This window comes from Callionymus lyra, chromosome 10 (assembly GCF_982586985.1).
Source record: "Callionymus lyra chromosome 10, fCalLyr1.hap1.1, whole genome shotgun sequence".
Lineage (NCBI taxonomy): Eukaryota > Metazoa > Chordata > Actinopteri > Syngnathiformes > Callionymidae > Callionymus > Callionymus lyra.
In genome coordinates, this window is record NC_141827.1 from 24,841,271 (window position 1) to 24,856,545 (window position 15,275).

Here is a 15,275-nt window from a genome sequence, read left to right on the forward strand (position 1 = left end):
TCACTAGGAATAATGGGCAAAGGCTGGATGTTCCAGGTTAGAGGGATGGTTGCGCAAGATGACTAGGAATAATGCGCAAAGGCTGGATGTTCCAGGTTAGAGGGGTTGTTGTGCAAGATGACTAGGATTAATGTGCAAAGGCAGGATGTTCCAGGTTAGAGGGGTTGTTGTGCAAGATGACTAGGAATAATGCGCAAAGGCTGGATGTTCCAGGTTAGAGGGGTGGTTGTGCAAGATGACTGGGGATATTGCACAAAGGTAAGTAGGGAGGATGTCCAAGATTACTATGGCAAATGTGCAAGATGACTAGGGTTACTTTTCAAGGTTAGTAAAGCGGTGGTGCAAGATGACTAGGAATAATGTGCAAAGGCTGGATGTTCCAGGTTAGAGCGGTGGTTGTGCAAGATGACTAGGAATAATGCACAAAGGCTGGATGTTCCAGGTTAGAGGGATGGTTGTGCAAGATGACTAGGAATAATGTGCAAAGGCTGGATGTTCCAGGTTAGAGGGGTTGTTGTGCAAGATGACTAGGAATAATGTGCAAAGGCTGGATGTTCCAGGTTAGAGGGGTGGTTGTGCAAGATGACTGGGGATATTGCACAAAGGTAAGTAGGGAGGATGTCCAAGATTACTATGGCAAATGTGCAAGATGACTAGGGTTACTTTTCAAGCTTAGTAGAGCGGTGGTGCAAGATGACTGGGGATATTGTGCAAAGGTAAGAAGGGAGGATGTCCAAGATGACTATGGCAAATGTGCAAGATGACTCGTGGTGATGTTCTAGGTTAGTAGGGCGGTTGTGCAAGATGACTAGGAATAATGCGCAAAGGTAAGTGGGGCCGATGTGAAAGATGACTTGGGTGGATGTTCAAAGTTACCTGGTCGAAAGTGCAAGATGACGCGGATGGAAGTGCACGATGACTAGGGCTTTTGCACAAGGTGACTCGTGAAGCTAATTGGAAACCGGGTTGCATTTTTAAGGTGGATTGGGAGGATGCTCAAGATGACGGGGAAAGCTTAGCAACATGTTAAAAGAGTTGTGCAAGGATCTGTACGTTGGAGTTGGAAGTGAGTTGTTCGAAGGACATGAAAGTCAAGAAATTTCCATTTCTTCTCAGATCTACACATTCCTCTCTGACACGCTTTCCTCACCCGTCGTTGTTGAGATCTGTGGTTGCCAGCGAGTAGCCGAATGAAGATGCCAGCTCTTCTCCCCAGATGATGTGTTGGGGCACCAGCCGATACACGTTGTCCTTCCGGAGCAGCACCACGGCGCCCGTGTGATTGGCCCGAGGCGCCCCTGCCAGAAAGGTCAGCTCTCCAAGGCTCATGATCCCCATGGCAGAGTCCACAGAGAACCCTGGGAGAGGAGGGAAGGCGCGACAGGAGAAGGTTGAGGGTTCAGTATCGACGTTGAATCCTCTCAGTGTAGCGTGTGCTGATCATTCTCTCCCTAATGAATTGCATGTCTGAAATGACTATTGATTTTGTGTCCAGCTCATGATTGGTGTATGTTTCCCGCAAAAGAGTGGGTGTCTAGTTATGATGTTACTGAAGGAGATCTATTACGTTACGTTTGATTACTCAAGAGATTCCAGAGTCCACGGCTCGATCCGCCCGACATAGCAACAAGACATTAATCTGATGTATTGCCTGAAGCATCTCCTTGGTTGTGTGCTTTGTGCGTCTCGCTATGTGTGTGTACAAGAATGTCCCTGTGTATAAATCAACAGGCTACAAAGACGACTGTGGAGGTGCCTGAGTTTTTTTTTTGTTTGAATGTTTGTTCTGTGAATTTCCCTTTTACAAGCTGTGAAAAATGGCACAACGTTGAGACATTTCACTCTCAGAAGCAGACATGCATCAGTGCAACATGCAGAAATAAAAGGATTCAAAGAGATCAAACAAACTTATGTGTTATTCCAGCATGCAGACAAAACAGAGACAAACAGCTCCACGGTGGCGGGTGTGGAATGCAACATCGCAGCTGCAGTAAAAACTGACTGACGGAGACAAGGTGCAACTGTTGCCACACATGGAGGCTTTGAGCAGTAAAACCTGAATGGGAAAAGTCGCCCCAGATTACAATAAAGCGGGGGGATGTCGGGTCAACCTACTTGTTAAACTGTTTGCTTTCACTTTATGGAATTAGTCTCGACAAATAAGTGCGGTGGAAAGGTTCTGTTCTGCGTTTAGTAGCCAAACTTCCCTTCAACCGCTCGTGGTGTTTAGTGCTTTATAAAGTTTATGACATTTATTTAGAACTTTGGAAGTTAAGGAATGAGATCCAAGAATGGTTCATGGATGTTTAGAACCGTCTTCATTGTGACTTTACAATTCAAAGACCAGAAATCACGTTATTCACGAGATGACATAAACATGTTTCAGTTTTAATGCCGTGCAATATAACCAGACTGCATTTTTTAATGTGCGGTCATACTGCTGTCATTTATATTTACCGCGTCCACAATCTTCATAAAGCTGATAGATTTTACTTTTGACACTGTAGGAATTATGTCCTTAATTTAACCGTGTTTTTAAATGAATGAGAAATAAATATAAATACATCGGAAAATGTGAATTTCTCTTAAAGGCGAAAACATTAACAGAGTTAATTGTTAAATTTGGCATGTGCTTGCAAGTGTTTTTTTTTACGGCTGTGCATCCAAGAGATGGTTTTCTTAAGTTTAAGCAGCAAATATATATAAAAGATTTTACGCGAATGAGCACGACTTTGTGATGATTTTCAAAGTAAAAGAAACTGGGCTATGACGTTATCAGTCTCTAAATGTTGTGGTTTTGGTCTAAAAAGTAAAAGTTGTGAGTCCAGTGTCTAAAAAAAACACTCTTTGGACTGGCTCTTATCATCATGAGCATATTTAATCAAGGTTGTCATTTTTTATTTAATTAAAAAAAAAAAACAATATATCTTTCCTGGTTGAGGAAAATAATATTTTATTGACATTTGAAAAAATCCAGTGGGCTTTCTGTTTTTGCTGTGTAAAATGGTTGTGTAAACATGCTAATGTGTAAGTTATTGTTAAGGATCAATGAAAACATGTGAGCGTTAGAATGAAGGCTAAAATGTCAGGAGGGTATTAGCGTTGTCAAGGAGACGGCTCTATATGGCAGGGGTTAGAAGGCAGAGAAGGTATGTGTATGAGGAGATGCATCGTCTACACACTCAGTGGGCAGAAAAAGCCAGAAATATTCAAAAGCAAAAAGAGGGTTGTGTTATGAAAGGCTAGGAACACTTGACTGGAAACAGATTAGTGACACATCGTCCGTCAAAACTTCAAACATATAACTAATAACCCGGATACTCTACCCAATGTTAGTCGGCCACTACTTAAAACCTCCGAAGCTATTCAGGAGAAAACTAGCCCGAAGAAACCCCAAGGAATTTTTCTCAGAGAAACACATGCAAAGGACAGACCAAGAATAGACAAACTGGACCATGAAAAGAGACAGCTATCGATGCCAGGAAACCATCATAGCTGCCTCTTAACACTTGAAGGTCATAATGTCTGTAAATATAGATCATTTAAATCTATATTGTTAGGTACAAAATCAGGAATAACAGACAAAGACAGACAGGAAGGTTCCACTACAAGCCCAGTCCGGTTGAAACAGTAACACCTCACGCCTACAAACCTAAGTAGCTATTATGAGCTACATCCTCAAAGGGTGTAGGTCGACTGGACGGCTCCAGAGTTTTGTACAGCAGCGCGTCCTCAACGGGGCTAGCCATGAACAAGAGCCCTATGGCCCAGGGCGGCAACAAAAAAAAAAAGGGTAGGAAAGAGAGATGGGAGGATGGTAGTGGAGGGTAGTGAGGGGGGAGGTGAAATGGTGAGGGGTGAAAAGAGAGGAAAGAGGGGAGAGGAGGCGCAGGTGAGACAAGCTGTGACTGATTCGTGTTTCGCCTTTTCAGGTGACAAAGTCGGTTCTATCTGCATCAAAACCGTTTGACACCTGCTGGAGGGACGACGAGTCGGGCTCAGACCGGCCGCTTTAAGAATTGTTGGGTAGGATTTGGCGTCAAACATTGGAACATATTTGGGTCTGAGCCCGGGTGTCGTCCTCCAGCGGCCCTCTCTCTTCCTCGCCTGTGCACAAGCAGCAGTGAGCGAGGAGGGCGAGTCCTACCCAAGTAACTGTGGTAGGGCAAAGGGATCAGCTTGGAATTGAGCTGTTTCTGATCGGCCACCTCGTAGGGTCCGTCGTCATAGAAACCCAGGTCGAGGAGGGTCTGGTTAAGAAGCTGAACACGCATTTCACCTGGAAAATAAATGGGTGAGGCAACAACATGGTGATTGACATGCACCGGCGCGCCACGAGAGAAGTGGGAGATTTTATTTTTATAGTTATAGGAATTATTTAGGAGGAAATTTTAGTAGTTCTGCAAATGTTTTAACTTATAATTGCCTGCAACATCTATTTTATGTTGTTTTAACCAACATCCGGTTAAATTGTAAACACGCTAACTAGCTAACTTAGCTCCAGTCCTAACAAAGCTAAAAGCTTTTCCATGAGTTGTGGTCAATTTTAAAACAAGTTGAGGTTTATTTTGCTCGGAATAATTTACTAAAACTATAGGATTTACATCTAAAAAAAAAGGAGGTAAAATAGTTATTGTTTTTATTGTGAAGCCCAAAGTTGCATAAGATTGGGTGACCATATCTCCTCTTTTAATAAGAAATGTATTTATACATTTTAAAAATGGTTCTGTTATCAAAGAACATTGTATTCATGGTAAATAAACCATGTATACATTTGAATGTATCTCTTACGATCTGCTATTGTCACCAGCAAGGCTAGCTAGGCTTGTTCAGGCATTATTTACATTTTCTGCATTGCCATGAAAGACATTATTTTGAGGAATGGTCTAAAAACACATTTTCAAATAGGCTACTATTTATTTTTTGTTGTTTGTTTGCATTATTATATATTATATATATCGTTAAATAATGGACACAAGAGAGGTTTTTTCTGAAGAAGGTACTACATCAGTTTTTCCTGGATTAGCTAGACGGGAATAGAGATATACAATTATATTTTGTTGAAAATCAGAATATTTATACAAACCTATTACAGACCATGATTGTGCTGAAACTTGTTGTAAAATGCTTTAGATAAATGGATATATTGTCTAAAACACAACTTTGTTTTCCTGATTAAGTGTCTTTTTGGTAGTAGTGTGCTGATGAAACTTCATGAAACAGTGTCATGTTGTTCAAAGGTCAGTAGGTGGCGCCATCAGTTTGTAATTATGTGATGTTCCATTAGAATAGTTGTTGAAAACAAGGGGAAATAGTACAGAGACCACCATTTTGTGGACAATAATGGCACTGCTTAATGAAGCTTCATCAGACCATCACTAGTTTTTGGGTATTCAGAATATGCAGAATATTGCCTCGGTTAGAAATGCAACTACACTCAACGTAGTAGTGTCCCCTTTTAAAGATTGGTCACCATACATTAGAGTTATTACCTATCAACTCCAACAGGAATTTTTCATAATGGAACGACCTTCACACAAAGTCAAAAACAGAGGTCAATGAAGAAGTGGGAAATACTGTACCTTTCCAGTTGTATGTTCCAGGAGCGCCAAACAGAATGAAGTTTTTGTCTGGGGTGAAACTGACTGAGAGACCCTGCTGACAGAAGCCAAACTGCTCGTGTCCCTGAGGGCGACCCTCGCAAAACTTCCACTCCCCTCCATCGAGGTCGTCTCGCTCCGTCAGGTCCTCGCTCAGGACGTAACACCGGCCGATGGGGTCCCGCGTCTCCGAAGGGAGATTTACCCGCTGTCTAAGCTCATAGAGGTGAGCGCAGGTCTGGTTCGAGGCGGAGAGATTGTCTTTAGTCAGTTTGTCTTTGTAAAAAAAATACATTTTTAAGTGTCAGGACTCACCACCACCTTCCCACCAATGCCCTGGCTCTTGACGGTGACGCCCAACCACTGGTTGTCTTTGCTCTCCCGACTCAAATTCACTGTAGGGGAAAACATCTCAGTGAGCTGATCAAGGGATGAACATTATACAACAATTTAAAAATAAAAGGCGTGATCTTGACTCTTACAATCCCCGTCGATGTCCACTCGCTCACAGTCGTACTCCTCGGGTGTGATGGGACACTTGAACAAGGCTCCTGGTCTCGTCCCCCTCAGCAACCCTCGTCCCGCCGCCCGCGGCGCCCCCACCAGGATCCTAGAACCACATCAGACATATTAACCGGGGTGTGTTTTAAATCCCCGGTGGAACGGTTTGTGGCAAAGACAAAAAAAATCTATTTGTTTAGTGGTCGGAAGTCACCAACGGGTTTCATTTCCTGAGAGGCAGAAGACAATCCATCACAGGGGTCGCTGAGGGACGGACCACTCACTTTAAACAATTCATTTAAATGTATGCTCTTTGGAAATGACAGGAAACCAGTGTTTGCTATGAAACAGGTTCTGACCCCAGGCATCCTTATAAGGGACCGGATTTTCGGCAACCGGGCATTTTCCGCCGAAAATTGCCGAAAAGTGTATTTTCGGAATTCCAAAACCCAAATAATCTTATCACTGAAAAAACACGGCCGAAAAAAGGATGTTGTAATTACGCAAAACCGGATATAACAATCCTGTTTCACGGGTGCTGGTCTATTCGTTAATAAGTCAACACTGTACTGTAATCGTACCTGAGTCACATTATACCTTCCTGGCACCGGGTACTTTTTATACAATACAATTCAATTTTATATGGTGCATTGTTGGAATGTCAGTGCCAAATAAATGTTTATCATTTGGTAATTGAATTATTCTTTAGAGCATTTTAAGTCATTGCAGTAACTTGGTTTTAGTGTGGTAAGTACACGGTAATAGCCGTACGTGGAATTGAACCAATTATTTCAGTTCTTAGCCTTGCTTACCTGATTTTGATTGATGTCTTTGCATCCCTAAGACTAAAAACATACATTTTCTTTTGCCTTGTCAAACAACAAACATAATTTAATTGACTTCCTATTTCCATAATCTCAGTTTAATTGAAAAAATAGAGATAAAACTCAAAAAACTTAAATATATATATACTATATCGATGTACATTGAAGTACATCTTGTTTTTTCGCTCACTTTAAATGAGTATTGCATCCAATTCCTGAGCCAGCTGGACACGTTCAAAGATCTTGTTGAACATATTAAACACGTCCTTGAGGAAGAACCGTTTGCTGAAAGCGATCAGAGCCTGGAACAGAGCTGTTGGCCGACTAAGATACTGCCGAGACCACCTGCAGTTGCTACACACACTGTCATGTTATCTTGATTTAAAACTCCACGTCAGCGCCACCTGTGGTATCTCAGCCGAGCCGAGTCTCTGCAGAAAACACTAGCAGGGGTTTCAACGGCACATTAGATACCAGCGGTGAAGGAAACACTTTCTTCTCGGAGCGGCGGTTGCTGATATTTCAGGGCTGGAGTTACTGCCCTCGGCCTTATTAGGAGTGGCTGATTCCGACCAGGATGCTATTTAAAAACAGAACATTCCACCTCACAGTGTCAGCCACGGCCAGTGCACAGGAGCCGCAAGCAACAGAAGAGACGGTGGTGTCGAAAAATCATTGTGTTTTTATCGTTTAGAACGCACTAATGAATATGATGAAGGCGTTCTAAGAAAGCTCGACGTGTTGCCGTCCGGCACCGACTTCCACCTTCGTTCTGAATGTGAAGACTTTCAAACATCAGCTCCGGTCGCCTCTGGGAAACTATTCTTGCCTATTAATACGAGAAGGGAAGCTGATAGCAGAGGAACCCAAACAGAAATGTGGACACATAAGCGCTCAGACAGGCCTCAGTCAGCTGCACTGGAGTGGGAAGCAGCAGCCGAGTGACCTTCATGCGCGATGATGGAGACGAGTGTGATTGATGCAGAGCATTATTTGAAGCTTATTCAGACTCGAGACTTCAAACTCAAGTGCAGATGATAATCCCAGCAACTTAAACACTCAAAGAAATATTTTAATTGCTGTGTTTATTTTTGATATCAGAGAGAGAGTTATATTTAAGGTCCCTTCCATAGCCATGTATTAGCCTTCCTTCCATCCATCCATCCGTCCGTCCATCCATCCATCTATGCATCCATCCATCCATCCATCCACCCGTCCGTCCGTCCACTGACCCATCCATCCATCCGTCCGTCCATCCATCCATCCATCCATCCATCTGTCCGTCCATTGATGCCCAGTCATCATCCATTCATCCATGCAACCATCCATCAATCCATCCAGCCGTCAATCCATACATCCATCCATCCATCCATCAATCTAATCTTCCATCTATCCATTCGCCACACATCCATCTCTCCATTCGCCATCCACCAATACATCCGTCCAACCATCCATGCATCCCTCGATATCCATAAGCCCTACATCCATCCGTCATTCCATCCATCCATTCATCCATTGATGTTCATCCATCAGGAAAAATGGTTCATAATGCTTGTCCCAAGCTGCTTTCATGTTCTTGTTTTTTATTTCTTTAAAAAAAAAAAAATTAAATGAAACAGAATCATTTTTGGTCTTTCTGTTTGTTGTTTTAGTTTTGAGGAGCCACTTGTAAAATTTCTCACAGGATAATTGACAAAACATTGTTCATATTATTCCCCAACGGATCCACATATATTGTTGAGCTGATTTTGTGACTGCCTACTTTAGTTCAGTTCAGTATATTTTAAAAGGAAAATGTGCAGTTACATTAAAAAGATAGCTGTACCAGATTTAGCACCATGCTACCTTACCATTGAAATTTTGCATTAATTTCAGCAATGACTTAAGAAAACTTAGTACTTAACGTAGGTTTGAACTTTACTGGTTCATTATCATCTTCCTGTTTGGTGTAGCATTAGCAATCTAACTATATATCTTCCTGCACTATTTTTGCCACCCAGTCGTTTCTTATCCTTCTCCCTGTTCTTAACAACACACAACGTGAGAATGTTATCAAGCATGAATCCCCTTCATGTCACCTCTGCCAAAATAAGTAGATTTTTTGTTTCAGTTGATATATAAACTATTTTAATGCTGCAGAAAATATGTATAAATATATAACATTGAATAAAACTTTATTCATGATTCAAAATCTTATGTCTTTAAGTGAGTAAAGTAGTTATCAGTTAAAATAAACCAATAACATCAGTTTGTTGCTTAACATTCCTTGTTGTGAGCTCTCTGTGTGTGTGTGTGTGTGAGAGAGAGAGAGAGAGAGAGAGAGAGAGAAAGAGAGCGAGAGACACACACACACACACACACACACACACACACACACACACACACACACACACACACACAAACATAAGGGTGTCAGAGTTTAGGGTTAAGTGTTCAGCTGTTATACTGAGTGGTCCGAGAAGTTTTTTTTAAGAGTATCCAACTCAAGAGGCTCTAGATTACATCCTAAGAAATATTCCAAAAGTACCAACGTCTTCAGTGGACGGAGTAGTGGACTAGTTCATCGATCACAGTGTGAATGGATGAAGTGTGCAGATGCCCTCAATTGGACACGGATAAAATGTCACGACTGAGTCAACACAGACACCTGTGGCGGTTCATTGTGTCGCACTGAGTCAGAAAATGTGTCATCTCCACTCCTGAGCTCATCTTTCCTCTTGTGACGCTTGCAAACACAGCTGCAACAGGTGAGGGAGAGACTGACTTTCAGCTTCAGGGCGTCAATCACACGTTTTTTATCATTATCATAATTCTACTGAATCAAATTGTCCACAAAAAAAAAACAAGCTCCCACGCCAATAATATAAATATTGCTTATTTATTTTTCTACATTTTCAATCTAATGAGACAGAATCGCTCCTTTTGGTCCTTATTTCTCCCTACTCTCTGTAGTACAGTCCGCTGTCCCAGTAAATAAATGTTTCTTAAAAAAAGAAAAAAACATTTAAAATATATACAGATTGATTGTTTGAAAAAAATAACTCATTTAAAAGAAGAAAGAAATTAGTATTGACCTGTAAACCCTTTGCTTGTGTTAGATTGTACAGTGATAATTTATTTATTGTTAATTTATAGGATTAGCTTTGTGTTTATTAGTATTTATTTAATATGTAATTTGCTTTAACGTGTCGAATTTCATCCCATTTATGTTTTTTCTTGACTTTTATCATCATTCAACATTGAAGCGCCATTAAAACCATATTTTTCTCCTGTATAAAAGATTCCCGGTGACCACTAACCACCACTAAACACAGCACAGACTCTGGATTCTGTTCATTGACCCAACACTCATTCTCCTCCGTTCCCTCCCCCACTCCCTTCTTGTTCTCCTGCCCTGCACCCCCGCCACTGCTCGGACCCTCAGACAAAGTGTCGGTAGATTTCATATATAACAAAGAAGCTTCAAATCACTGTCAACTTTTTTTTTTTTACTTGCACAAGCAACATGTCAAAGGGACAGTTTAGAATTGTCAAAAGTCAAGATTTTCATTTTAACCACTTTCCCTCTTAATACCAGTAACTTTTTTCACTCATCAATTCATTCGTTTCTTTGCAACCTTTAAATGAGGACCGAACTCTTGTGGCCGCGAGGAGACACTTTGAAAACCCCCAGGAATAAAAAGTCAAGCATTTGGTATCTTTAAATTGCTTTGCTTTTTTCGAATCATTGTTTCACAATTTTCTATTCTTAGAAATACTAGTTAGTTTTCAGTGAAAATGTTGAGAATTTGGCCCCAAAATGGGTCCCTATATTTTATGAATTGACTTGATATGTAGATGCCTTTTAACCTACCTTGAATAACGTGGGTTTATTGTATCATTTTATTTCATAAGATGGTAAATTTGATTTTGTTTTTTACATATTTTCAATAATACATATCATTTACTTGTCTGACATCTGATAGGTACAATGTGTTCTTGTAGGACTTAAAACAGTTGCTGAACTTAAATTGTTTTGAGTGACTAACGATGAGAAATGTCAAATAAAACCATCCGACAAGCCTTTAAAATTAAAAAAACGAGAAAAAAAAACATCCAAATCCACGACTGTCTATCTCCATAAACACCATACGACTTCTCAACTCCCTGTATCTCACTCCCTCTCATTGAACTCATCACTGCAGCAGCATGTGTTCAGCAGATCTTTACCATATATATTGCTATATAAATATATATATTATTATATTATTATATATTATTATTACCATCAAAGCGCACATCGTAACACATAATATTAATAATGAATTTCATTGAAGAGCTACTTTCATGACTCTCAAAAACACTTTGCAGCTAAAATGAGAAACAATACAATGAAATCACATAATGCAGTAAAAACGAATGGTTAAAAATCTGTAGAATAAAATGGCAGTGAAAGTGAAAAGAGGTTACAGTGAAGATGTTTTGCTTTTAGTTTCTGATTCTTTTACTCGTGTCCATTAACAGCTTTTGTACTGATAAACCAGAAAACTTCTTGAGTAGCTAACAGGTGAATCTAGTCTAAGTTTAGATACCTACTGCAGAAGTTATCGTAAATGTTCATGGTTCAATTCTTATTGTGCAATATAGAGTTAAAACAAAGACTGTAGGAGTCTTTGTAACTTCTGATCTCAATATGGAGAGTTTAAAATAGGATACTTTGTCTAGCAAATGTTTGGTTCTCGATTGGAAATTCAAACTCATGTTGGGAAATGTTTAAAATAACTTCATGAGTCAAAAAAGTTTGGAATGCACGATAGAGCTATTGACGTTTTTAGAGTTACGTTACCATTTAAATAAAAGAAAAATGTTGGTTTTTTTCTCGAAATCCAAAGAAAATTGCCCACTATAAATGGATATCGATCACTGCGACACTGAGACGCCAGAGAGGCTGATATATATATCGACCAAGATGTTTCATTTTAAAAGCCTTTTTTTTGAAGCTCTGAAGAAGAATCATCAACGCTCCTCTAAGACGCGTTCTTGATGCCGTGGGTCGTTCACGACGCAGAATTCCTTCCGTCACATTTCAATGTAATCTCTCTTCACATCCGTGCGTCCACGAGGCTGCGGCTCTATAGGCCGCCGCTCTGTGGGATCAGCGTGAGGGCGAGACGCTTTAGCGCTTCTGTTGTTCGGCCGTGACCTCTGACCTAGACGCACAAACGCATACGCGCAGGAGGACAACACGTGCAGGCATGCGAGAGTTAAGAATAGTCCAGAAAAGGATAAAAAAAAAATGATTTCACGATGAGATGAACCGAAGGACACGCGGCAACTGTGCAAACGCAGGATCAACGCGGTGAGCAACCAGACGATCCCGCTCGTAAAACATCCCAGAGTTGTTCACTTCCACACCTGTGACGAGGGGGCAGCAGCTGAGAATGAGGTGAATCATCATGTCCACAAACATCTCTTTTGTCACACCACACGGGGAGGGGAAAGTGGTCGGCTGAAGCGCGACGAGGTCCGGCCATGAGAGGGACGGAGACAGCTGCCCGTGCAGAGCCCTCGGGACCCCATGGGTTCAATGCCCACGTACATGACTCAACTTCCTGTTTCGAGGTTCTGCTCATTGTTTTGTGTTACGTTGGAAGATTATCTGAAGGAAAGAGAAGTTCTCTCTTGCACATAGACTCAGGACAATACAAAGTTGACATGAAATAAATAAAAGTGTTGAAGTTTGACTCCAATATAGTATGAATAAAATCAAAATAAAACAAGAAAATAAGATATAAATAAGTTAGTAAATAAAACAAATAAACCCTAATGGTATTGTTACATATGTACAATGTATTGTACATAAAGTAAGTAAGTCATTTTTATTTGTATAGCGCTTTTCTAGACCAGGGTCACAAAGCGCTTAAACAATCAAAACAATATTCAATAAAGTATATATTTTAAGGATCAAGATAAAACTGATAACACAACAGGAGTTCCAGAAAATCAAGGAAAAGCCTGAACAAATAGAAGTGTCAAATTTATACACAGACATATCAAAAGATAATACATTCACTTCAACAAAAACTGTTTTATCAGGAATATAAGTTAGATTTTATCTTCCGATTGTAACTGTTGCAATACAGAATGGGACTGTTGGCGTAATGTGTTAGTAATTAGGAAAGGATATCAATTGGTATATAGAATTATATCAAAGACAGGAGCTGCATTTTCCCATTTCTACCATATTTTATAATATATTGGATTTTAAGCTGTCTTTTGGGGGCGCTCGGCGGCGCAGCAAGAAGGTTGCTGGTTCGATTCCAGGCCGAGACAACCTCTCTGTGTGGAGTTTGTATGTTCTCCCTGTCTTGTGTAGGTCTACTCCGGGCACTCCGGTTTCCTCCTACAGTCCAAAAACATACAGAGGTTGATTGATAACTAAGTGTGCGTGAATGGTTGTCTGTCTTTGCGTGCCCTGGGACAGACTGGCATCCTGTCCAGGGTGTCCCCTGCCTCTCGCCCTATGTTACTGGGATAGGCTCAATTCTCCCCACTACCCCGATAAGGGATAAAGCGGTGTGTTTTTTTTACCTCAAGTTGTGATTTTTTCTTCGACTTATTTGAGCGACCAAAGGTGGAAACAACTTAAAGAGTAAGTGTGCCGTGAATTTCTCGAAAATCTTATAAAATTAATCAATTAATAACTAACTATTACGTAATGTCCTTTGGTTTCCATTTATTTATTTTTATTATTTATGTTGTTGTTATTATATTTTGGTAATAACTATTATTGTGACATTATGTATTAGTTCACTATAGATTTGATACAATAAATGTTTATTTTCATGATGTGTAATACACATATAAATCATGAAGTGAGTTCTAAAATATGTTCTTATCTACCATCAACTAATAATGCGGTTCATGTCTGACCCCAAAACCCTTGAAACCAAACACTGCACATCAAACCAGCCTCCTCCAGTATTGATCAAGTAAGTAGATGTTTCCAGACATGTAGGAGCTTCAGTGACTGACCCTCAGAAACAACCTATGAGCAGAACAAAGAGTCACATCTGTTTCTTATTGATCCTGATTTTCTTCTTCTTGAATTACTCATTGAGATGCTTCTTGCTCTGCGTGGAAATATCAGGGCAAAGGTGTGTTGAGAGAATAGGAATGAATCAATTTGATTTTTAATTGCACATCTAGGGAGGAGGAAGCTACTAATGGATTTCAATATATTCCAGTCATACTGTGAATTCACAATATCCCTGATGTGTGTTTTCTTTGTCATGAAAATCATCTGACTTGTAATATCCTGATGTTTACGGTCGTCCACTGACCTCCGCACTGCCATGAGTTTTCATCTGCTAATTGATTAAACTGCGTCTTTATCAGGCACACACACACACACACACACACACACACACACACATTTAATCAGAGGGTCAGCATGTCGTGATTTATTCATCCCTGTAGCTTGTGTGTGTGTCGGACCCCTCCCCCCCGTACGCATGATATGATATTGGGGTGATGCAGGAGTCACCTCTGGATACTTTAGGAGATTTGTGCCTATAGATGAAGCTGAATCATGATAATTAAATATATCAGGACGTGATTTATTACAAAGCTAAACAATCGTTTGACGATTAAGGGGAATGTTGATGTCAAACCGGTACTTCTAGTTAATTGATTACAAAATATTTTTTAAGTGTCACAGTATAGCGTTGTAAATATCCAATTCAGAAATACTTTAATTGCCAATGTAAACACAACACAGTTTTCATAATGATGACGGAATAAAAATAATGAAAAAGAGATTTGACATAGATTTGACATAGATTTATAAAATAAAATAAACTATATAAGAGACTAGCATTAAAGTGGCATATCTAAAAAAAAAAGAAAAAGAAAGAAACTTCCTTTTCAAGTCATTTTAAATATAGAGCTACTCTTTCGACGATTTTTCCTGAACATGGAAAATTCCAAATATTCGGAAAACCACACATAGTGTTGGCTCTTAAGATATTAATGTCAAATTCATATTCAACCACAGGTAAAAAAGTTCATTATGAAATGAACACCCTTGATGCTGTAATTTATTTTGGTTTCTGTTTTGCTTTATCATCAAAAATGTGCTTTAAACCCACAGTCTCTAATTCCACACTTGCATCTTACAAAGACATTGTTTCTTTACGTGACAACCCAGACAGAAGATGACATTTGTCATACCCTTGCAGGAGCCATGGTCTGAAGCAGTCAAAATTATATTTAATTTACATAGAAGATCCTAACTACAGTCACTGTAACACTTTGTATCTTTGTATATTTCTAGAATGTAAAGTGTGTAAATCTCCAATTATATCCCAAA

The 15,275-nt window shown here is 40.0% G+C and overlaps 1 protein-coding gene across 6 annotated transcripts in view; it reads right to left on the minus strand.

Moving 5' to 3' along the window:
* Nucleotides 1-15,275, minus strand: part of itga7 (integrin, alpha 7) — a 36,103-nt gene that overhangs the window by 13,106 nt on the left and 7,722 nt on the right. For 3 of the 6 annotated variants that reach the window (XM_087800719.1, XM_087800718.1, XM_087800722.1), the window contains exons 2-6: nucleotides 6,083-6,210; nucleotides 5,916-5,995; nucleotides 5,583-5,838; nucleotides 4,148-4,279; nucleotides 1,151-1,358 (exon numbers count right to left, since the gene is read on the minus strand). In XM_087800719.1, coding sequence (XP_087656845.1) covers nucleotides 1,151-1,358; nucleotides 4,148-4,279; nucleotides 5,583-5,838; nucleotides 5,916-5,995; nucleotides 6,083-6,210 — 804 coding nt within the window. Of the gene's footprint in view, nucleotides 1-1,150; nucleotides 1,359-3,652; nucleotides 3,761-4,147; nucleotides 4,280-5,582; nucleotides 5,839-5,915; nucleotides 5,996-6,082; nucleotides 6,211-15,275 lie in introns of all 6 variants that reach the window. The other 3 variants (XM_087800721.1, XM_087800720.1, XM_087800723.1) reach the window with 2 other exon arrangements.